The following is an 18,481-nucleotide window of genomic DNA, read 5'->3' as shown; positions in this document are numbered from 1 at the left end:
GTCTCAGTGCAGTACATGTTGAGTGCCCTTCTCTATAAGCATGCTGAAAGTATGTTGTTCATGTGTTTCTAGATAAATAGCATTGTATTTGGCCAAACATAACTTTTTCCAACAGTTTACCACTCTTGGGTAGTAGAATGACTTTGGATTTCCTCTAGGCCTGAGGACAAAGACTTTCCTCTAGGCTCAGATTAATAATCAGATAGCTGTCTATCTGTTCATAATTTTACAGGTTTTTGTCATAGTTTGTGCAACTAATGGCTAGGTCTCCCTTGAACCAGAATCTGGCCTTAAATGAGACTTTGATATGGGGAATCTCATTTGAGCCCAGGAAGCAGCTATTCAACTTGCCGTTCACCAGCTTTTCAAACTTAATAATGTCAAAATATGTTCCTTACTCTCCAAATATAGAGTTTCGATTAGCATCTGTCGTCATTTACTGCCGTCATGGCCGGTATGTACTTACAAAAAAAGTCTAAATAAAAATGTACAATCAACTGAAAAAAAAAACGACTATTCGGCACTTCCAATAGCTCACATTCCAATGATCCCGGATAGCATAGCACTAACCTTACTGCCATGCACAGGTCTTAAGTCTACAATAGCTGAATACATTGACAAGGCTGAAGAGGATTTTTTTCCCGGTTGTATGTAACTATTTCATTTAGACCTTTTTTGGAAGTACATACTGACCGTAATGTGACGACAGGAAAGGACGATAGGTGCTAATCGAAACTCCATATTTTGTGAGTAACAAACTTATTTTGACATGATTAAACTTGACAAGCTGGTGAATACAAAGTTGAATGTCTGCTTCGTGGGTTTAAAGGATATTCGCAATATCAAACGTCTCCTGTTAGTACGGATTCTGGTTCATGTCTCCCTGACATATCCAATGAGTCACTGTTCTTTGATCCTCAATTCTTACAGAACATTTAAAAAAAAGCTTAGGTTAGTGGTAGTATCTTACCGGAAATAGTTAATTAGTAAACCTATCAAAAAACATGTGCACATCTGTGGTTGAAGTTGTGGGCTATTCAATTGGGGGAAAGGATCACTTGAAAACATGTTGACATTTTTGTATCTACCTATCAATGAATTCCTGAATATGTTATTGACACCATGACAATATAGTAGCCCATTGAGCCCCCCTTTGAATCTCATTAAATAACTCTAAAGCAAAATAATATGAGATTTTACAATATTTCTATGATCACGGACCTGTTTTGTTCATTGCGTAGCATCCGACATTCAGGGCGAAGACTTCCTGACTGCCAGCTCAACGATGGCGTCCTGCGCTGCGGTTGGTGTTTTGACGAATTATAACCTGAAATAATAAAAAGGGGGGGGTTCATTAGTTTTGACTAAGATATACAGTTACTGAAAATCAAACTGACATTTGAAATATATTAGTGTACCCAATGGAGAACCCATATCAGTACTTCTAATGTCTGTTTACAGTCTCATGGCTAGCGCTAACAGCCGTAGCTAGCTAACTTGCTAGCTTTTCAGACCATTCCCTTTATACTTCTTAGCTAGATGTTTTTCGATTTGCTTTTAACCACTGATGTGTTTGTGGTATGGATTAGCATGATAATTTAGCTAACGTTATCTTGCTGTGTCTTGCCATTGTACAGCATGGTTCCAACATTCGAGTTAGTACTTATGTTAGCTAGTTCATGTTTATGCGATTTATTAGGGATCTGCTGCGGTCAGTTATGAGCCGACCGAAAGTACTGCATCTCAGAAGAGAGAGGAGAGACTCCGAAAATTCCGGGAACTGCATTTCAAAAGGGTGAGTTTCAAAGATTCTCCTATTTCAGACACCTTCTAGGAACGTCTTGGCCCATTAATGGACTAAAGGAGCCTAACGTTTCTCCTTATAGACCAAAAATCTATCCAAAAAGCCAGCAGCTGGCTATATTGATTTAATTAATCTTACCGTCCAAAGCAAAAGCCAAAGGGAATCTATGCAAATCAAATGTTATTGGTCACATAAACTTGTTTAGCAGATGTTATTCCAGGTGTAGCGAAATACTTGTGTTTCTAGCTCCAACAGTGCAATAATATCTAACAAGTAATATCTAACAATTCCACAACAATACATACATCTAAAGTAAAGGAATGAATTAAGAATATATAAATATTTGGTCAGCAGCATAGACTAAGATACAGTAGAATAGAAGATGGTATATACATATTAGATAAGTAATGCAAAATATGTCAACATTATTCAAGTGACTAGTGTTTTATTATTAGTGGCCAGTGATTTAAAGTCTATGTATATAGGGCAGCTGCCTCTGATGTGCTAGTGATGGCTATTTAACAGTCTGATGGCCTTGAGATAGAAGCTGTTTTTCAGTCTCTCAGTCCCAGCTTTGATGTACCTGTACTGACCTCGCATTCTGGATGATAGCGGGGTGAACAGGCAGTGGCCAGTTGGTTGTTGTCCTTGATGATCTTTTTTGGTCTTCCTGTGACATCTCAGTCCCAGCCACTGCCTATTTTCATCAAGTCCAGTGAAGTTCTTTGAGGGCCGTGGTGGTATCAGCTTGGGGGTAGAGGTCGACCGATTTCAAGTTTTCATAACAATCGGTTATCAGCCTTTTTGGATGCCGATTATGGCTGATTACATTGCAGTCCATGAGGAGACTGCGTGGCACATGTTATGGAGTGCAGCGTCAAAAGGACCTTGTGGCTGCAAGGAGCCAAGGTAAGTTGCTAGCTAAGATTGATTGTTTTTTCATATCTTCACTAGTTAACTACACATAGTTGATGATATTCCAAGGTTAACTAGCTTGTCCTGCATTGCATATAATCAATGCGGTGCCTGTTAATTTATTGTCGAATCACAGCCTACTTCGCCAAACAGGTGGTGATTTAACAAAAGTGCATTTGCAAAAAAAGCACAATCGTTGCACAAATGTAGCTAACCATAAACATCAATGCCATTATTAAAATCAATACACAGAAGTATATTTTTTTTCAACCTGCATATTTAGTAAAAGAAATTCATGTTAGCAGGCAATATTAACTAGGGAAATTGTCACTACTTTTGCATTCAGTGCAAGCAGAGTCAGGGTATATGCAGCAGTTTGGGCTGCCTGGCTCGTTGCGAACTGTGGAGACCTTTTCTTCCTATCAAGACAGTAATTAATTTGCCAGAATTTTACATAATTATGACATAACATTGAAGGTTGTACAATATGTAGACTTAGGGTTGCCACCCGTTCGATAAAATACGGAAAGGTCCTGTATTTCACTGAAAGAATAAACATTTTGATTTCAAAATTATAGTTTCTGGATTTGACCATATTAATGACCAAAGGCTTGTATTTCTGTGTTTATTAGATTATAATTAAGTCTATGATTTGATAGAGCAGTCTGACTGAGCGGTGGTAGGCAGCAGCAGGCTCGTAAGCATTTATTCAAACAGCACTTTACTGCGTTTGCCAGCAGCTCTTAGCAATGCTTGAAGCACAGCGGTGTTTATGACTTCGAGCCTATCAACTCCCGAGATTAGGCTGGCAATACTAAAGTGCTTATAAGAACATCCAATAGTCAAAGGTATATGAAATACAAATGGTATAGAGAGAAATAGTCAATGAAATAGTCAAGGTTTCGTGGCTGTTGCTGGGCAACACAGACTTTCAACTCCAAAGATTTTCTATGGGGTTGAGATCTGGAGACTGGCTAGGCCACTCCAGGACCTTGAAATGCTTCTTGCGAAGCCACTCCTTCCTTGCCCGGGCGGTGTGTTTGGGATCATTGTCATGCTGAAAGACCCAGCCACGTTTCATCTTCAATGCCCTTGCTGATGGAAGGAGGTTTTCACTAAATCTCATGATACATGGCCCCATTCATTCTTTCCTTTACACGGATCAGTTATCCTGGTCCCTTTGCAGAAAAACAGTCCCAAAGCATGATGTTTCCACCCCCATGCTTCACAGTAGGTATGGTGTTCTTTGGATGCAACTCAGCATTCTTTGTCTTCCAAACACGACGAGTTGAGTTTTTACCAAAGAGTTCTATTTTGGTTTCATCTGATCGTATGACATTCTCCCAATCTTCTTCTGGATCATCCAAATGCTCTCTAGCAAACTTCAGACGGGCCTAGACATGTACTGGCTTAGACAGGGGGACATGTCTGGCACTGCAGGATTTGAGTCCATGGCGGCGTAGTGTGTTACTGATGGTAGGCTTTGTTACTTTGGGCCCAGCTCTCTGCAGGTCATTCACTAGGTCCCCCCGTGTGGTTCTGGGATTTTTGCTCACCGTTCTTGTGATCATTTTGACCCCACGGGGTGAGATCTTGCGTGGAGCCCCAGATCGAGGGAGATTATCAGTGGTCTTGTATGTCTTCCATTTCCTAATAATTGCTCCCACAGTTGATTTCTTCAAACCAAGCTGCTTACCTATTGCAGATTCAGTCTTCTCAGCCTGGTGCAGGTCTACAATATTGTTTCTGGTGTCCTTTGACAGCTCTTTGGTCTTGGCCATAGTGGAGTTTGGAGTGTGACTATTTGAGGTTGTGGACAGGTGTCTTTTATACTGATAACAAGTTCAAACAAGTGCAATTAATACAGGTAACGAGTGGAGGACAGAGGAGCCTCTTAAATAAGAAGTTACAGGTCTGTGAGGGCCAGAAATCTTGCTTGTTTGTAGGTGACCAAATACTTATTTTCCACCATAATTTGCAAATAAATTCATAAAAAAATCCTACAATGTGATTTTCTGGATTTATTTTCTCATTTTGTCTGTCATAGTTGAAGTGTACCTATGATAACAATTACAGGCCTCTCATTTTTTTAAGGGGGAGAACTTGCACAATTGGTGGCTGACTAAATACTTTTTTGCCCCATATATTGCCCCATATATTAATCGGTATCGGCGTTGAAAAATCATAATTGGTCAACCTCTACTTGGGGGGGGGGGATATACACGGCTATGACTAACTGAAGAGAATTAACCCTTGGAGGTAATACGGTCGGCATTTGATTGAGGTATTCTAGGTCGGGTGAACAAAAAGACAAAAAGTTTCTGTATGTTATCACAATCACACCATGAGTAGTTAATCATGAAACATACACCCCCGCCCTTCTTTCCGGAGATATATTTATTCCTGTCTGCGCAATGAACTGAGAACCCAACTGGCTGTACGGACCCAAAGTATATCCCAATAGAGCCATGCTTCTGTGAAATATAGTATATAGAGTATATTACAATCCCTGATGTCTCTTTGGAAGGAAATCCTCGCCCTGAGCTCGTCAACATTCCAAAACCATACCGCAAGCAATGAGATTTAATGTTCAGAACGAGCATCGGTGCTCATCACAACTTCCCCGGCCAGAACCTACTATTGTCAATGGATACTAAAGGTAGTTAGCGTTTATGAATGGGTTAGTAACATCTTAGTAGCCTACCCTCATTTGAGCTCACAAGTAGCTTGAGTTCATATGGTACAGCTTGGATCTGTGTTCTTTGTTTTCAAGTTCTGGAATTGATGTATTTTGTGGTATCTGTTTCAGAATGAAGCACGCAAGCTCAATCACAAGGAGGTTGTGGAGGAGGACAAGAGACTGAAGCTGCCAACTAACTGGGAGGCTAAGAAAGCCCGTCTGGAGTGGGAACTCATGACCGATGAAAAGAAAAAGGTAGCTCTTTATCAACGTAGATAGTTGACTGCTATGCATAAAGGGAAATTTCACCGAGGTTGATTTTGGGTTTGTTTTGATCGTGTCTGAGGCATTTTGAGATCAGTGAAGTTTCACACACAATTGGCCACAAAGAAGGCAGGTCTGGGATTTGCGCGCCGAATGAATGTAGTCCTGCTTTGTGGCATTTCGCGAAGCCTCTGTTATACCGATCATACTATACGTTTGTCAGCATGTAGATATGGTTGTCCTTGTTCGATAGAGCCATGAGACGTCTTTCAGCGACGTTCTGATCGGCAGATTCATTACTAGATATACAAGGTGACACATTTCTTTCCAGCTTCTAAAAGACTACAGCTCGGTGTGAGGCGGAGCTGAGTGCTCTGGACCCATTGTGCATTCACTATGAATGCTGGAGCTGACTGCTCTGGCCCCATTGTGCATTCACTATGAATGCTGGAGCTGACTGCTCTGGCCCCATTGTGCATTCACTATGAATGCTGGAGCTGACTGCTCTGGCCCCATTGTGTATTCACTATGAATGCTGGAGTTGACTGCTCTGGCCCCATTGTGCATTCACTATGAATGCTGGACCATGTGGTTCACTATGAGCAGACAAATACACGGGAAGTCGAAACTTCCCGATTCTACCTGTGAAATGAAGATGCGTGTTTTATCTTGTGGGGAGATTTTTGATGTTTGACACAACGTAATATTGTTAATGTAGTAATCACTATATACAGTGGCAGAGCTAAGGTGAAATAATTATCAGACACTGCTTGTTGGATGAACAGTCACGCGTAAGATGTTTTTTTGTTGGCTGGTCAAAAAGATGTCAGGTCAGCTGCAAGTTATGTACCTTAGGATAATAGATTAGTCATGTTATAAGTTTATCTAGTATACTCTGTTGCTGTTTAGTGACTTGGTGTGTTTCTGTGTGATTTCAGGAGTGTGCGGCCAAAGGGGAGGACTATGACAGGGTGAAACTGCTAGAGATCAGTGCTGAGGATGCTGAGCGGTGGGAGAGAAAGAAGAAGAAGAAGAACCCTGACCCAGGATTCTCAGGTGAGAGATGGGACTCCTTTACTGAGGAACAGGACTTCCATCCCTCAGCTGGTCACTTTTCCTGAACAAGAAAAACTCTGGTCCCTAGTTATAGGCTATTATATATATTATACTGAACAAAAATATAAACGCAATATGTAAAGTGTTGGTTTCATGAGCAAAAAAAAAATTGCAGACATTTTCCATACGCATAAAAAGCTTATTTCTCAAAAATGTTGGGCACATATTTGTTTACATCACTGTTAGTGAGTTTTTGTCCTTTGCCAAGATAATCCAACCACCTGACAGGTGTGGCATATCAAGATGCTGATTAAACATCATGATCATTACACAGGTGCACCTTAAAAGGGGACAATAAAAGGCCACTTTAAAATGTGCAGTTTTGTCACACAACACAAAGAGACAGATGTTTTGAGGGCCATTCAATCGTGGGCTTGGAGAACACCTACCAGTATGTTGTGCTATACATCCTCAATCTGTTTTAAAAAAAATCACGCTATCACCTAAAATAAGAGTTACTCCTGGGGAAACAAGTGGGAAAGAGTGACTTTTTAATGTTGTTCTGTAGAGCCTGGTTGTTTGTAAAGACCTCAGTTCCACAAAGACCAGCCTTTAAGGCAGCAGAAATTAGATTGCGGGATAGGGCTACTGGACGTGGTACAGTCACTCCACCGCAGTGCAGCCCTGTAAGAGGAATTCTGGGTGCGTGTAAAGACCCCTTGGGATAAATAATTTTTAACTGCCTCCAATTTAATTTGCCAAAAAGGATCACTGCGTTCCCCAAATATGGCTGCCATCTGTTGCATCAAAACGTCTCTGAATTAAACCTCTGGGGAGAGAATTATCACCAGAGGGGCTTGAAAGGGCCTCATCTCCCTTAACCAGACGCAGGTTTTGTCGCAGGGCTTTGCGCCTGCTTGAAGTTAGTTCCGGTAATTATAACCCCTCTTGTTTGCTGCCATTGGCCCGCAGGTTACGCGGAGGCCCAGCTGCGACAGTACCAGCGCCTCACCAAGCAGATCAAACCAGACATGGACGGCTACGAGAGGCAGCGAGAGCAGTGGTGAGTTGGAGCCTCCTCATAAAACGCCTCTCTTCCTTTTCCATTACTGAGTGTTTCAGAGAAGACCGTATTTCCCCCATAAAATGAGTAGCATGACATTTTTTTCCCCGCCAGCCTTAAGCTTTCAGTTATTTTACATAATCGATGCTGCCATCACAGTCTTCACAGATCAGCGTGCCACTCTCCTACTCCTGGGTTCGTTTTGACATAGCCACAGACTCAGTCATTTCATGTCTTGAAAGCGTCAATGTGAGGCAAACGCTCGAGAGGAATGGTATGGTTATAGTTATGGTGGGCTTTCTTGATCAGCCAAAGATGAGTTCAGTACCCACAGGTTTTTCCCCTTAATGGCTGCCACATGTGGAGCTGTGAAGGGTGAAGTACACAACAGCATAATGTTCCCAGTCATAGAGATGACTGGTATTCAGTTTGGAGAGAGGAGGATCATTATAATGCCTATTATGTTAACTGACTCTCCTGTTCTGTCTCACAGCGGCGAGGATTTCCACCCCACATCCAACAGTCTGATCCATGGGACCCACGTCCCTTCCAAGGAGGGCATCGACCGCATGGTGGAGGATGTGGAGAAACAGTAAGCGTAACAGAGACTGAGATCCTATCCCCTTCTGACCTTGCATTCAACGCACTGGAGTCCAAAACAAGAATGAGAGCCCTTCGTTAATAGGGCAGGCAGACCATGAAACCTGCGGCATATCTAATACCTACTGAATGAGCCCTAGTGTTAATCCTGATGGGGCTGGCTGATAGGGCTCTTATGGTATCTCCTGCTGGAAAGGTGCTGGAAAACTCTTGTCTCTCTCACTTTCTATCTTAGTGGGGGACTGGGAGTGTGTCCTAGTTAATGAGCTCTCGTCTCTGATTTTCAGTTGGATAGGCTGTCAGAAGAATGCATTTGCCCAATTCAATAATGCATGGCATGCCTTTTGAAAGAATGGCCATGGAATAGACCGGTCAAGCTGCACACTGGACCTTCCATACCAGGTCACAGGGGTTAAAGTTCTCCATCAATGCAATGGATTTCTGTCATATGGGTTCTGGAGATAGTTTGGAAATGACTAGTGCTGAGCGATGAACCAAAATGGTAGTTATTTTCAATTTTTTAAACAACATTGTCTGATGTCGGTAAAAAAAATGGAATACCATTTCATTCGTTTTTTTTTTCATTCTGAGAGCTCGATGTGTAGTTTCTGTAGAGATGAAACAAACCTGAACTGTGCGATGTAAGGGAAAGGGGATACCTAGTCAGTTGTACAACTGATTGCAATCAACTGAAATGTAGTAGGGAGCTGTAGTTTCCAAAAGGCCAATATTCTACATAGTTTAGCGCAGTAAACGTAGTAGTTAACAACAATGATCATAATTCCTTGCGCACCCGCTTAAACTTGTCCGGGTCTGTGAGGCTTAGACAAGTAGTCTGAGAATGAGAGAATACATGATCTAAGTGATTGATAGTTGGTATTCAGCAGTCATAAAGTATGCCTTGATTACTTTGAAGAACTACTAAAATAGTGATTTTTGTCAGACAGAATAGGCAGCAGCTCTATAGAGATGAGATGCTAAATAATAAAGCCATGTGAATAAATTATGGTTAATAAGTGACGAGCATTAATAGGCAGTCACTACCATCATGGGACTTTTATTGTTTTATCAAACTGTGATTCCTTTAAAAAAAATAATCGAACCAACCTCAAAAAGCAGTAATCGCATTAGAAATGACCCAGCCTAATACAGAAGCATTTCTGTTCTACAAAATATGTCCGCTGAACTGACATGCATGATTGTTGCAGACACTCCGATGTTCAGATGCACCACCACAGAGCCCAACTCAAACGGCAGTGTCTAGTCTACTACTGTAACTGCTGGCAAAGTCATTCAAAGCCTCTATCACTCAGGATGGAACTCTCCAGTGCTACTGTTTTTGCCCTGTAATGTTATCAAAACAAAATCAAACAACTGCATAGTAGAATAGTTGACCTATTTACCTAGTCGGCTTGTTGCGTGTTCTATATGAGATAAATATTTCTTTCGAGGCGCATTGAAGTTGCGAAGAGCCATAGGGAGGAAAATGTTTTCTGACAAGCAGTCAATGTACAACTATTCTTAATGCAATTACAGGAAAACACTTTTGAAAGCAGTTTTGGCTTTTGTTAAAAGAGGGGGGTTCACAGTTTTATTTCTTTACTCTTTCGATAGACTGGTTGGTTGTTTAGCAACAAAACCAACGCGTGTGCAACTCTGGGGAAAAACAGATGGGGTTGGCTTGAATTGTTGACATATTTATTGAAAACATAAATACATTTGCACAATGAGCACTTTTTGTCTCCAAACTACATTGTAACAGTTGTTGCTTAGCTTGTGAATTTGAACCATTTTAGCACAGACATGACATCAGTCAAAACACCTCAAAACAAGACATGGTATCAAGAACAATATAAAACTAGCTGGAATGAGCCACCTACGATTCCCCAGATGGCAGTGTCTTGTCATTGTTGCTAGCGATCTGGCCACACGGCCTTCTGCCCCATTGAAGCGTGCGTTGTCATCTAATCCGTCTATTGCGCGAGAAGCATTTTTTTTTTTTTACAAATGCAGTTACAACCCGAGTTTCAAGCATGGTTTAGGTGCAGCTGTGCAACAGAGCTCTTAAAGGGGCAATGGCATCTTATAAGTTCAATTAAATAATGATTCATAATAATCAGAATGTTATGTCCAATGTGGCAGCGGTGGGAAAAAGTACCCAATTGTCATACTTGAGTGACAGTATAGGTATATACAGTATAGAAAATGACTCATGTGAAAGTCACCCAGTAAAATACTACTTGAGTAAAAGTATTTGGTTTGAAATATACTTAAGTATCAAAAGTAAATGTGATTGCTAAAATATACTTAAATATTGAAAGTAAAAGTATAAATAATAAAAAATTCCCTATATTACGCACACTCCAACACTCAGACATAATTTACAAACAAAGCATGTGTGTTTAGTGAGTCTGCCAGATCCGAGGCAGTAGGGATGACCAGGGATGTTCTGTTTAGTGAGTCCGTTAGACCAGAGGCAGTAGGGATGACCAGGGATGTTCTCTTGATAAGTGCAATAATTTGACCTTTATCCTGTCCTAAGCATTCAAAATGTACTTTTGGGTGTCAGAAAATGTATGAGGTTAAAGTACATTGTTTTCTTTTGGAATGTAGTGAAGTAAAAGTTGTCAAAAATATAAATAGTAAATATACCCCAAAAAACTACTTAAGTAGTACTTTAAATTATTTTTACTTAAGTACTTCACACCACTGCAATGTGGTAACTGCAGATGGACAAACCCCTATGTACATTTTATAGCCACTATGCTGCATCAGTCGGGATACAGGTGATGATGCTTATTGGCTATATGCCTGTTCCAATATGTTTTAACTGGTCGAAGTCATACAAAATTATCCTCTTTCCCTAAAAGCATGATGGTCATTACTTTCTGACATGAAATGAGAGGCCCCAGTCAATCTGAAATTGACTTAAGTTTCAGTCATTATTTTTTTTTTTGTTGTTGCTTTAACCCCTGAGCTCAAGTCCCACACACTTGACCAGCATATTCCTTGCCTTAGTGTCCCTGGGTTACATTAGACATCATTCTCTCCTCTCTCAGCACCCAGCTATATTTAGGGTGGCCTTGTGTTAGTGATGCTCCTGTGAGAGATGAGACTGGGCTGCCAGGACATGACGCACATCTCTGCTTAGAAGACACTAACTAAAGGCTGTGAGTTAGCGAATTGACTCTGTATGTGCCTGTGTGTTCGAGTAGACGAGTAAGGTTGTTCATTGGTGCTTTGGCATATGAACGTGTCTTTGTTTAGGGATTGTTGCTATTGTGTGATGGTGAGTCATTCTGGAGAGATTGGATTTTAAGTAACTGAATTAGGTTTTTCTACTATGATTGTTGTCCTTTTGGTTTGTAAGTTGTTTGTGTGTCCTTTTCGTTTCTTGACACTGATCCTTTACTGTTCTTCACAGGATCGAGAAGCGGGCCAAATACAGCCGGCGTAGGGCCTACAACGATGACGCAGACATTGACTACATCAACGAGAGGAACGCCAAGTTCAACAAGAAGGCAGAGCGGTTCTATGGCAAATACACAGCTGAGATCAAGCAGAATCTGGAGAGAGGCACAGCAGTCTAACTGGACTGGTCATTGTAATGGACACTTCCATTTCCTCTGCTTTGTTGTAACAGAAGCCCAAAATTACTCACTGGTTACAGGACTGGTCATGTACGTAGAAACCCAAATTGTTGTCCCTATGCTTACGTCTCTAGGATCAAGTTTGTATTTTGACGCTGACATTTCTTTAGAGGCATTTTATGTTTAAATCTGTGTTTCTGTATTGTTACTATAATACTGTTGCTTAGTGGGAATGGTTAAGTGCAACCTGAATGATCTTATAATGCTATTCCTGCCTTTCTGTCAGTGTTTGTATCGGATGTATGACCATGCATTTTCTTTAAATAAAACATCTTAAATGTTTTTTTGTTATCTAGCAGATGTGTAAGTGTTGGCCTTGGTTTGTTGCGTGCGGTCTGGGCTGGATGGGGGGGCTTGTCATGAGCGTGAGAATAGAACACTATTATTCTCCTTAAGGCTATAGTGTTTGTTATGCCAGCAGAAGAATGTGTTAGTAAGTGCATGAGGAGATAAACAATTAAGCAATTCAATTTAATAGTTATCGACCACATCTCTGTTAAGCCGACTGCCCCCAAGCAGAATGATATGAGCTAGGAGAGGCTTGTGACCTAGGATGAGATCAAAGACCGTAAACAGATTCCCATGCTATCCTCACCCATCCCCTGATTTAATTTTCTCCCATATTCTGAATCAATGTGCCCTCTATGGGTTAATAGAAAACACGATGTGGGGGTCCTACAAACATATTGAAAGGGATTTGATCCTCCTAATTTGAATCAGACATTGAGTAATGTTTCATCTGCATTAATGAATGTGTTCTGAATGAGCCTCATGGGGTATGTAAATAAGATGGGGAATGGGGAGTTACAAAGGCTAGCATGCAAGAAAATAGTGACAAGGTGTTTATGATTTCCTGGTAGATGAGGATGGTGTGTGTGTGGGGAGGGGGGGGGTATACAAATCATATCTTTGACATTTCTCTTTGACGTTACTCTCCTTTGTAGAGTTGTAGGGACCCGGTCTGGTTTGGCTCTTAAGGTGAGGGTTGTTTCTTTTGGATTGGCTGATCAGCCTGAGGATATTGGCTGAAGATGATGTAAAGGAAAGAAACACTACAAAACAATAACGATCAGTTTAGATTATATGACGATGATGGTGCTTTGACATTTTGCTTCATGGAGGGACAACTTTGGCAGTTATCTTTAGTATTCCTAAATGGGCAACAACATTAATGTATAGATATTTCCTCTCCCTGTTGGGCCTATCCACAATCATGTGCCTGATGGGTAGGCATTGACCAACAGTGCTACCGTTTCATGTCTTTCATCAGAGAGACCACATTAAATAACTTTTCCCTCAGTACAATGAGAAGAGAGTGTGACAGGTTAGCCAAATGGCTGTTGTTGGAAATGATTCTCTTTGGAGATGAATTAGATGAGAGCGTGTATAAATTGGAAACCTGTTACACAGCGATAGATAACTCAATTGTTAATGACAATCTAATTCATGTGATTCACCCAAATAGATGCTTGGTATCCCTGGTATTAGGATAAATTAAACATCAAATAAAGTTTGCCTGCGAGGGATGACTTGTAGCATTTTTCTCAGGCCAAACTGAAAAGGCATTCTGTGTTCCACACACAATGGAATCCTTTATGCCCTCTGTAAACACTAGGTTTTTTCTCTCCTAAAGATGTGTCAAGACTCTTGTGTTATTGCCAGAATGTTCCTGATTTAGAGAGTGCAGCTCCCTTGTGGCCAGATCATACAAGCAGAGGAGAGAAAAATACTCTCACGTCATGTAAGAAGACAGGAGGGAGAACATTTGTCCTGAGGTGTGACTGATTACATTACTCCTGTCTGAGCACTTGCTAGTGATGCAGAAATGAATGCTTATAAAAGTAATGATATAAGAAAATCATTGTGTGATGAACCTTCTAGACACACAAGGATGACAAAGCAGACCTGCCTTTCCTCCTCCCCATCTGTTTGCGACAATTCTCAGTGCCATTGATATTGACATCAAAGGTGCGGTGAATGTGATCATACTTGCATTTCATAGAGACAGGAAGACTTGCTAAGGATGTACTCTATTCAAGTGTGGGATCTTTGATTGTGTGGCATGACATGGGAATATCAGATTTAAACCTCAAGCCATGGGATTGTGGATTAATGTATTACTCCCCCATTGATTGATAAACATTGAAAATCACAGTTGATGGTAAATTAATAAGTTCATTTTACACATACGCCAAGATCTTGTCATAATAATAGGCTTCTTGAGTCTCAAGTAAGATGCATCTGAAGGACAGTATCTGACTACAAGACACTTTCACAAGCCATAATGACACTTTGGGTTAGCTCAGGTAACTCAGGAGAGAACATGTTCAAAAAAGCAGACATTTAGCGCAAGTCTGAGTTCTCTACTTGAACAAAGAGTTTTCAGCTCACTTGCCAAAACCACATTCACAAACACTGCTCTATGTGTGTGGCTGTGACTTCTGGATGATGTAAGTTTTTTACACTATGAAATCTGAGCCTGAGTAAATCATTAATTAAAACCACTGAACATGAGGTGGCCATGTTGCTCAACTGCTGAGGGGATGCAGGTAGGTGATATGACAAGCTAAGCTATGCAGTTGTTTTTGTACAGGGGGTCTAATTCAGACCTCAAATCACTAACATAACAATTGTCCCCCAATCAATTACTTAAACTAGCTTGGCTTTAAAGGGGCAATCAGCAGTTGCTACATGATTTAAAAAAAACTTATACAAATATAACTTATAAATGCCTCATGAGCTTAGTTCAACTGTCATGCTCCATCAGAGCCCAAACTATAAGCTTGGTTAAAACTATAATTTTGATATCATGGATGGTCAGTCCTTACAGCCACAGCTGTGTATTAATTTGAGAGTGATAGATTTCTCCAGCCCCAACTCTCTGTTTTTTTACCGAAACGGAGGCAGGGAAAACACTTAGTTATTGTTTCTACTGCTGATTGCAGCTTTAACCACCAAAAGCAATTCCATCACTAAACTAGTTGTCAGTGTCACTCATCTTTAGAAAACCATTCCACTGCTAAACTAGCTTTGTCAGTATCACTCATTTCTTAGTGTTTGGGATTCACAAGTTCTGCAGCACTCTTCAGTGGTGAAACTATGACACTATGTGGTCAATGTTTGCAGTACAGCTGACTAATATAACAACAGGAGCACATCAACACTATTCATACTGGAGAAAACCTTGAATTGATTCTGCTATACTTTAAAATGATGTCATATTGCAGTATGCACACAACCAGTGCCGTTTCTAGGCATAAGTCGCTTAGGGCCCCCAACCCTAAGGAAGTCAGACAGGGTCTCAACCAATGATTTATATAAACACTAAATGACTTACAGGGGGCACTGTTTTGAAGCCACAGCACCTCCTTGGCACTGTCCCACCATTGTAAAAACCATTTAGGAAGCTATAGAAAAGCATTTATTAAGGCCTATATTTATTTTTGACACATTTATTCTCTTAGACACCTTAATGCACGTGTCAAACTCATTCCACGGAGTGCCGAGTTTCTGCAGGTTTTCGCTCCTCCCTTGTACTTGATTAATTAAGGTCACTAATTAGTAAAGAACTCCACTCACCTGGTTCTTAATTGAAAGGAAAAAACAAAAACAAGGCAGTCCATGGAATGTTATGTTACCTAAACTTACAAATGAAAAGATATAAAAATGTATACAAGTAATAATTGTTTTAATTTACTAATATTACCATCTCTACTACAACAAAAATACATATACAGTAATTACATGAAACAATTAAATGAAATACTGTAGAATTCCATTGATTCCTGTGTGGAGGACTGCTTTTCTGAGTACCAGTATGGCACACCGGTGGCTTCAAAGCCTCTCATTGGCCAATACATAGCATCAGCAATCCATGGTTAAAATACACCATTTGTCTCACCTTACAGTTAGGACAATAGAATACACAATGTGCAATTAAAAAATTTGGTAGTGCATCAGCAGTGTCCGAGAGAGAGAAAGAAAGAGAGAATTAGAGAGAGCATACTTAAATTCACACAGGACACCGGATAGGACAGGAGAAGTACTCCAGATATAACAAACTGACCCTAGCCCCCCGACACATAAACTACTGCAGCATAAATACTGGAGGCTGAGACAGGAGGGGTCAGGAGACACTGTGGCCCCATCCGATGATACCCCCGGACAGGGCCAAACAGGAAGGATATAACCCCACCCACTTTGCCAAAGCACAGCCCCCACACCACTAGAGGGATATCTTCTTCAACCACCAACTTACCATCCTGCGACAAGGCCGAGTATAGCCCACAAAGATCTCCGCCACGGCACAACCTAAGGGGGGGCGCCAACCCAGACAGGAAGATCACATCAGTGACTCAACCCACTCAAGTGACGCACCCCTCCCAGGGACGGCATGAAAGAGCACTAGTAAGCCAGTGACTCAGCCCCTCTAATAGGGTTAGAGGCAGAGAATCCCAGTGGAAAGAGGGGAACCGGCCAGGCAGAGACAGCAAGGGCGGTTCGTTGCTCCAGAGCCTTTCCGTTCACCTTCACACTCCTGGGCCAGACTACACTCAATCATAGTACCTACTGAAGAGATGAGTCTTCAATAAAGACTTCAAAGTTGAGACCGAGTTTGCGTCTCTCACATGGGTAGGCAGACCATTCCATAAAAATGGAGCTCTATAGGAGAAAGCCATGCCTCAAGCTATTTGCTTAGAAATTCTAGGGACAATTAGGAGGCCTGCGTCTTGTGACTGTAGCGTACGTGTAGGTATGTACCGCATGACCAAATCAGAGAGATAGGTAGGAGCAAGCCCATGTAATGCTTTGTAGGTTAGCAGTAAAACCTTGAAATCAGCCCTTGCCTCGAGAGGGAGCCAGTGTAGGGAGGCTAGCACTAGGGAAATATGATCACATTTTTTGGTTCTAGTCAGGATTCTAGCAGCCGTATTTAGCACTAACTGAAGTTTATTTAGTGCTTTATCCGGATTATTTCAGCCAGTGAGACTCAATTGCCCCATTCTATTGACTGCTAGGTTAGTCTAGCCAGCTATCTTCATCCTGCGGTAATCATGGCCGAATTACAGACTGGGCACGTGCCCAGGGGCCCTGATATCCAGGGGACCCGTTGTTTTTGTTATTTACTCAATATATGACCACGGCATGTGTAGAATTGAAGGAAATTCATTTTCAAGAGAAACTGAACGCACCAAATCTATTTCCATGTTACTCGTTATGAAAAACAAGATTCAGTCTTGAGGGTGTGGTTCGGTGGCAGTTACCGATGTTTGTCCCCCATGAGACACCATAGGAACAAAGCCAGTATCACTTCCTTAAAAGTCCGAATGAATCTAAGAACTCAAAATTTGTAATTAGTTGACGTTTTTGCTAAGGTTTTAGTCATGCAATTTTACTGGAAAATGTTCACCATCCAATTGCAAAATGTGTACAGTCGTGGCCAAAAGTTTTGAGAATGACAAATATTAATTTCCACAAAGTTTGCTGCTTCAGTGTCTTTAGATATTTTTGTCAGATGTTACTACGGAATACTGAAGTATAATTACAAGCATTTAAGTGCCAAAGGCTTTTGACAATTACATGAAGTTGATTTGCAGTGTTCACCCTTCTTTTTCAAGACCTCTGCAATCCACCCTGGCATGCTGTCAATTAACTTCTGGGCCACATCCTGACTGATGGCAGCCCATTCTTGCATAATCAATGCTTGGAGTTTGTCAGAATTTGTTTTTTTTTGTCTGTCCACCCACCTCTTGAGGAATGTCCACAAGTTCTCAATGGGATTAAAGTCGTGAGTATTCTGGCCATGGACCCAAAATATCGATGTTTTGTTCCCCGAGCTACTTAGTTATCACTTTTGCCTTATGGCGAGGTGCTCCATCATGCTGAAAAAGGCATTGTTTGTCGCCAAACTGTTCCTGGATGGTTGGGAGAAGTTGCTCTTGGAGGATGTGTTGGAACCATTCTTTATTCATGGCTGTGTTTTTAGGAAAAATTATGAGCCCACTCACTTGGCTGAGAAGCAACCCCACACATGAACGGTCCCAGGCTGCTTTACTGTTGGCATGACACAGGACTGATGGTAGTGCTCACCTTGTCTTCTCCGGACAAGCTTTTTTCCGGATGCCCCAAACAATCGGAAAGGGGATTCAGAGAAAATGACTTTACCCCAGGCCTCAGCAGTCCAATCCCTGTACCTTTTGCAGAATATCAATCTGTCCCTGATGTTTTTCAGGAGAGAAGTGGCTTCTTTGTCTCCCTTCTTGACACCAGGCCATCCTCCCAAGTCTTCACCTCACTGTGCATGCAGATGCACTCACACCTGCCTGCTGTCATTCCTGAGCAAGCTCTGTACAGGTGGTGCACCGATCCCGCAGCTGAATGAACTTTAGGAGACGGTCCTGGCGCTTGCTGGACTTTCTTGGGCGCCCTGAAGCCTTCTTCACAACAAT

At 41.4% G+C, this 18,481-nt stretch overlaps 1 protein-coding gene across 1 annotated transcript; it reads left to right on the top strand.

Annotated features, from left to right (window-relative positions):
• The first annotated feature begins 728 nt into the window (after window positions 1–728).
• LOC112256607 (pre-mRNA-splicing factor syf2) lies at window positions 729–12,314 on the top strand. Its single transcript, XM_024429950.2, has 8 exons — window positions 729–746; window positions 1,242–1,303; window positions 1,700–1,795; window positions 5,529–5,654; window positions 6,602–6,719; window positions 7,692–7,782; window positions 8,276–8,374; window positions 11,807–12,314. Exons 2-8 carry the CDS (start codon window positions 1,286–1,288, stop codon window positions 11,970–11,972), a joined length of 714 nt encoding a protein of 237 aa, XP_024285718.1. The 5' UTR covers window positions 729–746; window positions 1,242–1,285; the 3' UTR covers window positions 11,973–12,314.
• The last annotated feature ends 6,167 nt before the right edge of the window (window positions 12,315–18,481 follow it).

The sequence above is a fragment of the Oncorhynchus tshawytscha genome, linkage group LG08, assembly GCF_018296145.1.
Source record: "Oncorhynchus tshawytscha isolate Ot180627B linkage group LG08, Otsh_v2.0, whole genome shotgun sequence".
In the NCBI taxonomy this organism is placed as follows: Eukaryota; Metazoa; Chordata; class Actinopteri; order Salmoniformes; family Salmonidae; genus Oncorhynchus; species Oncorhynchus tshawytscha.
This window is presented reverse-complemented; position numbering and strand designations above follow the sequence as displayed.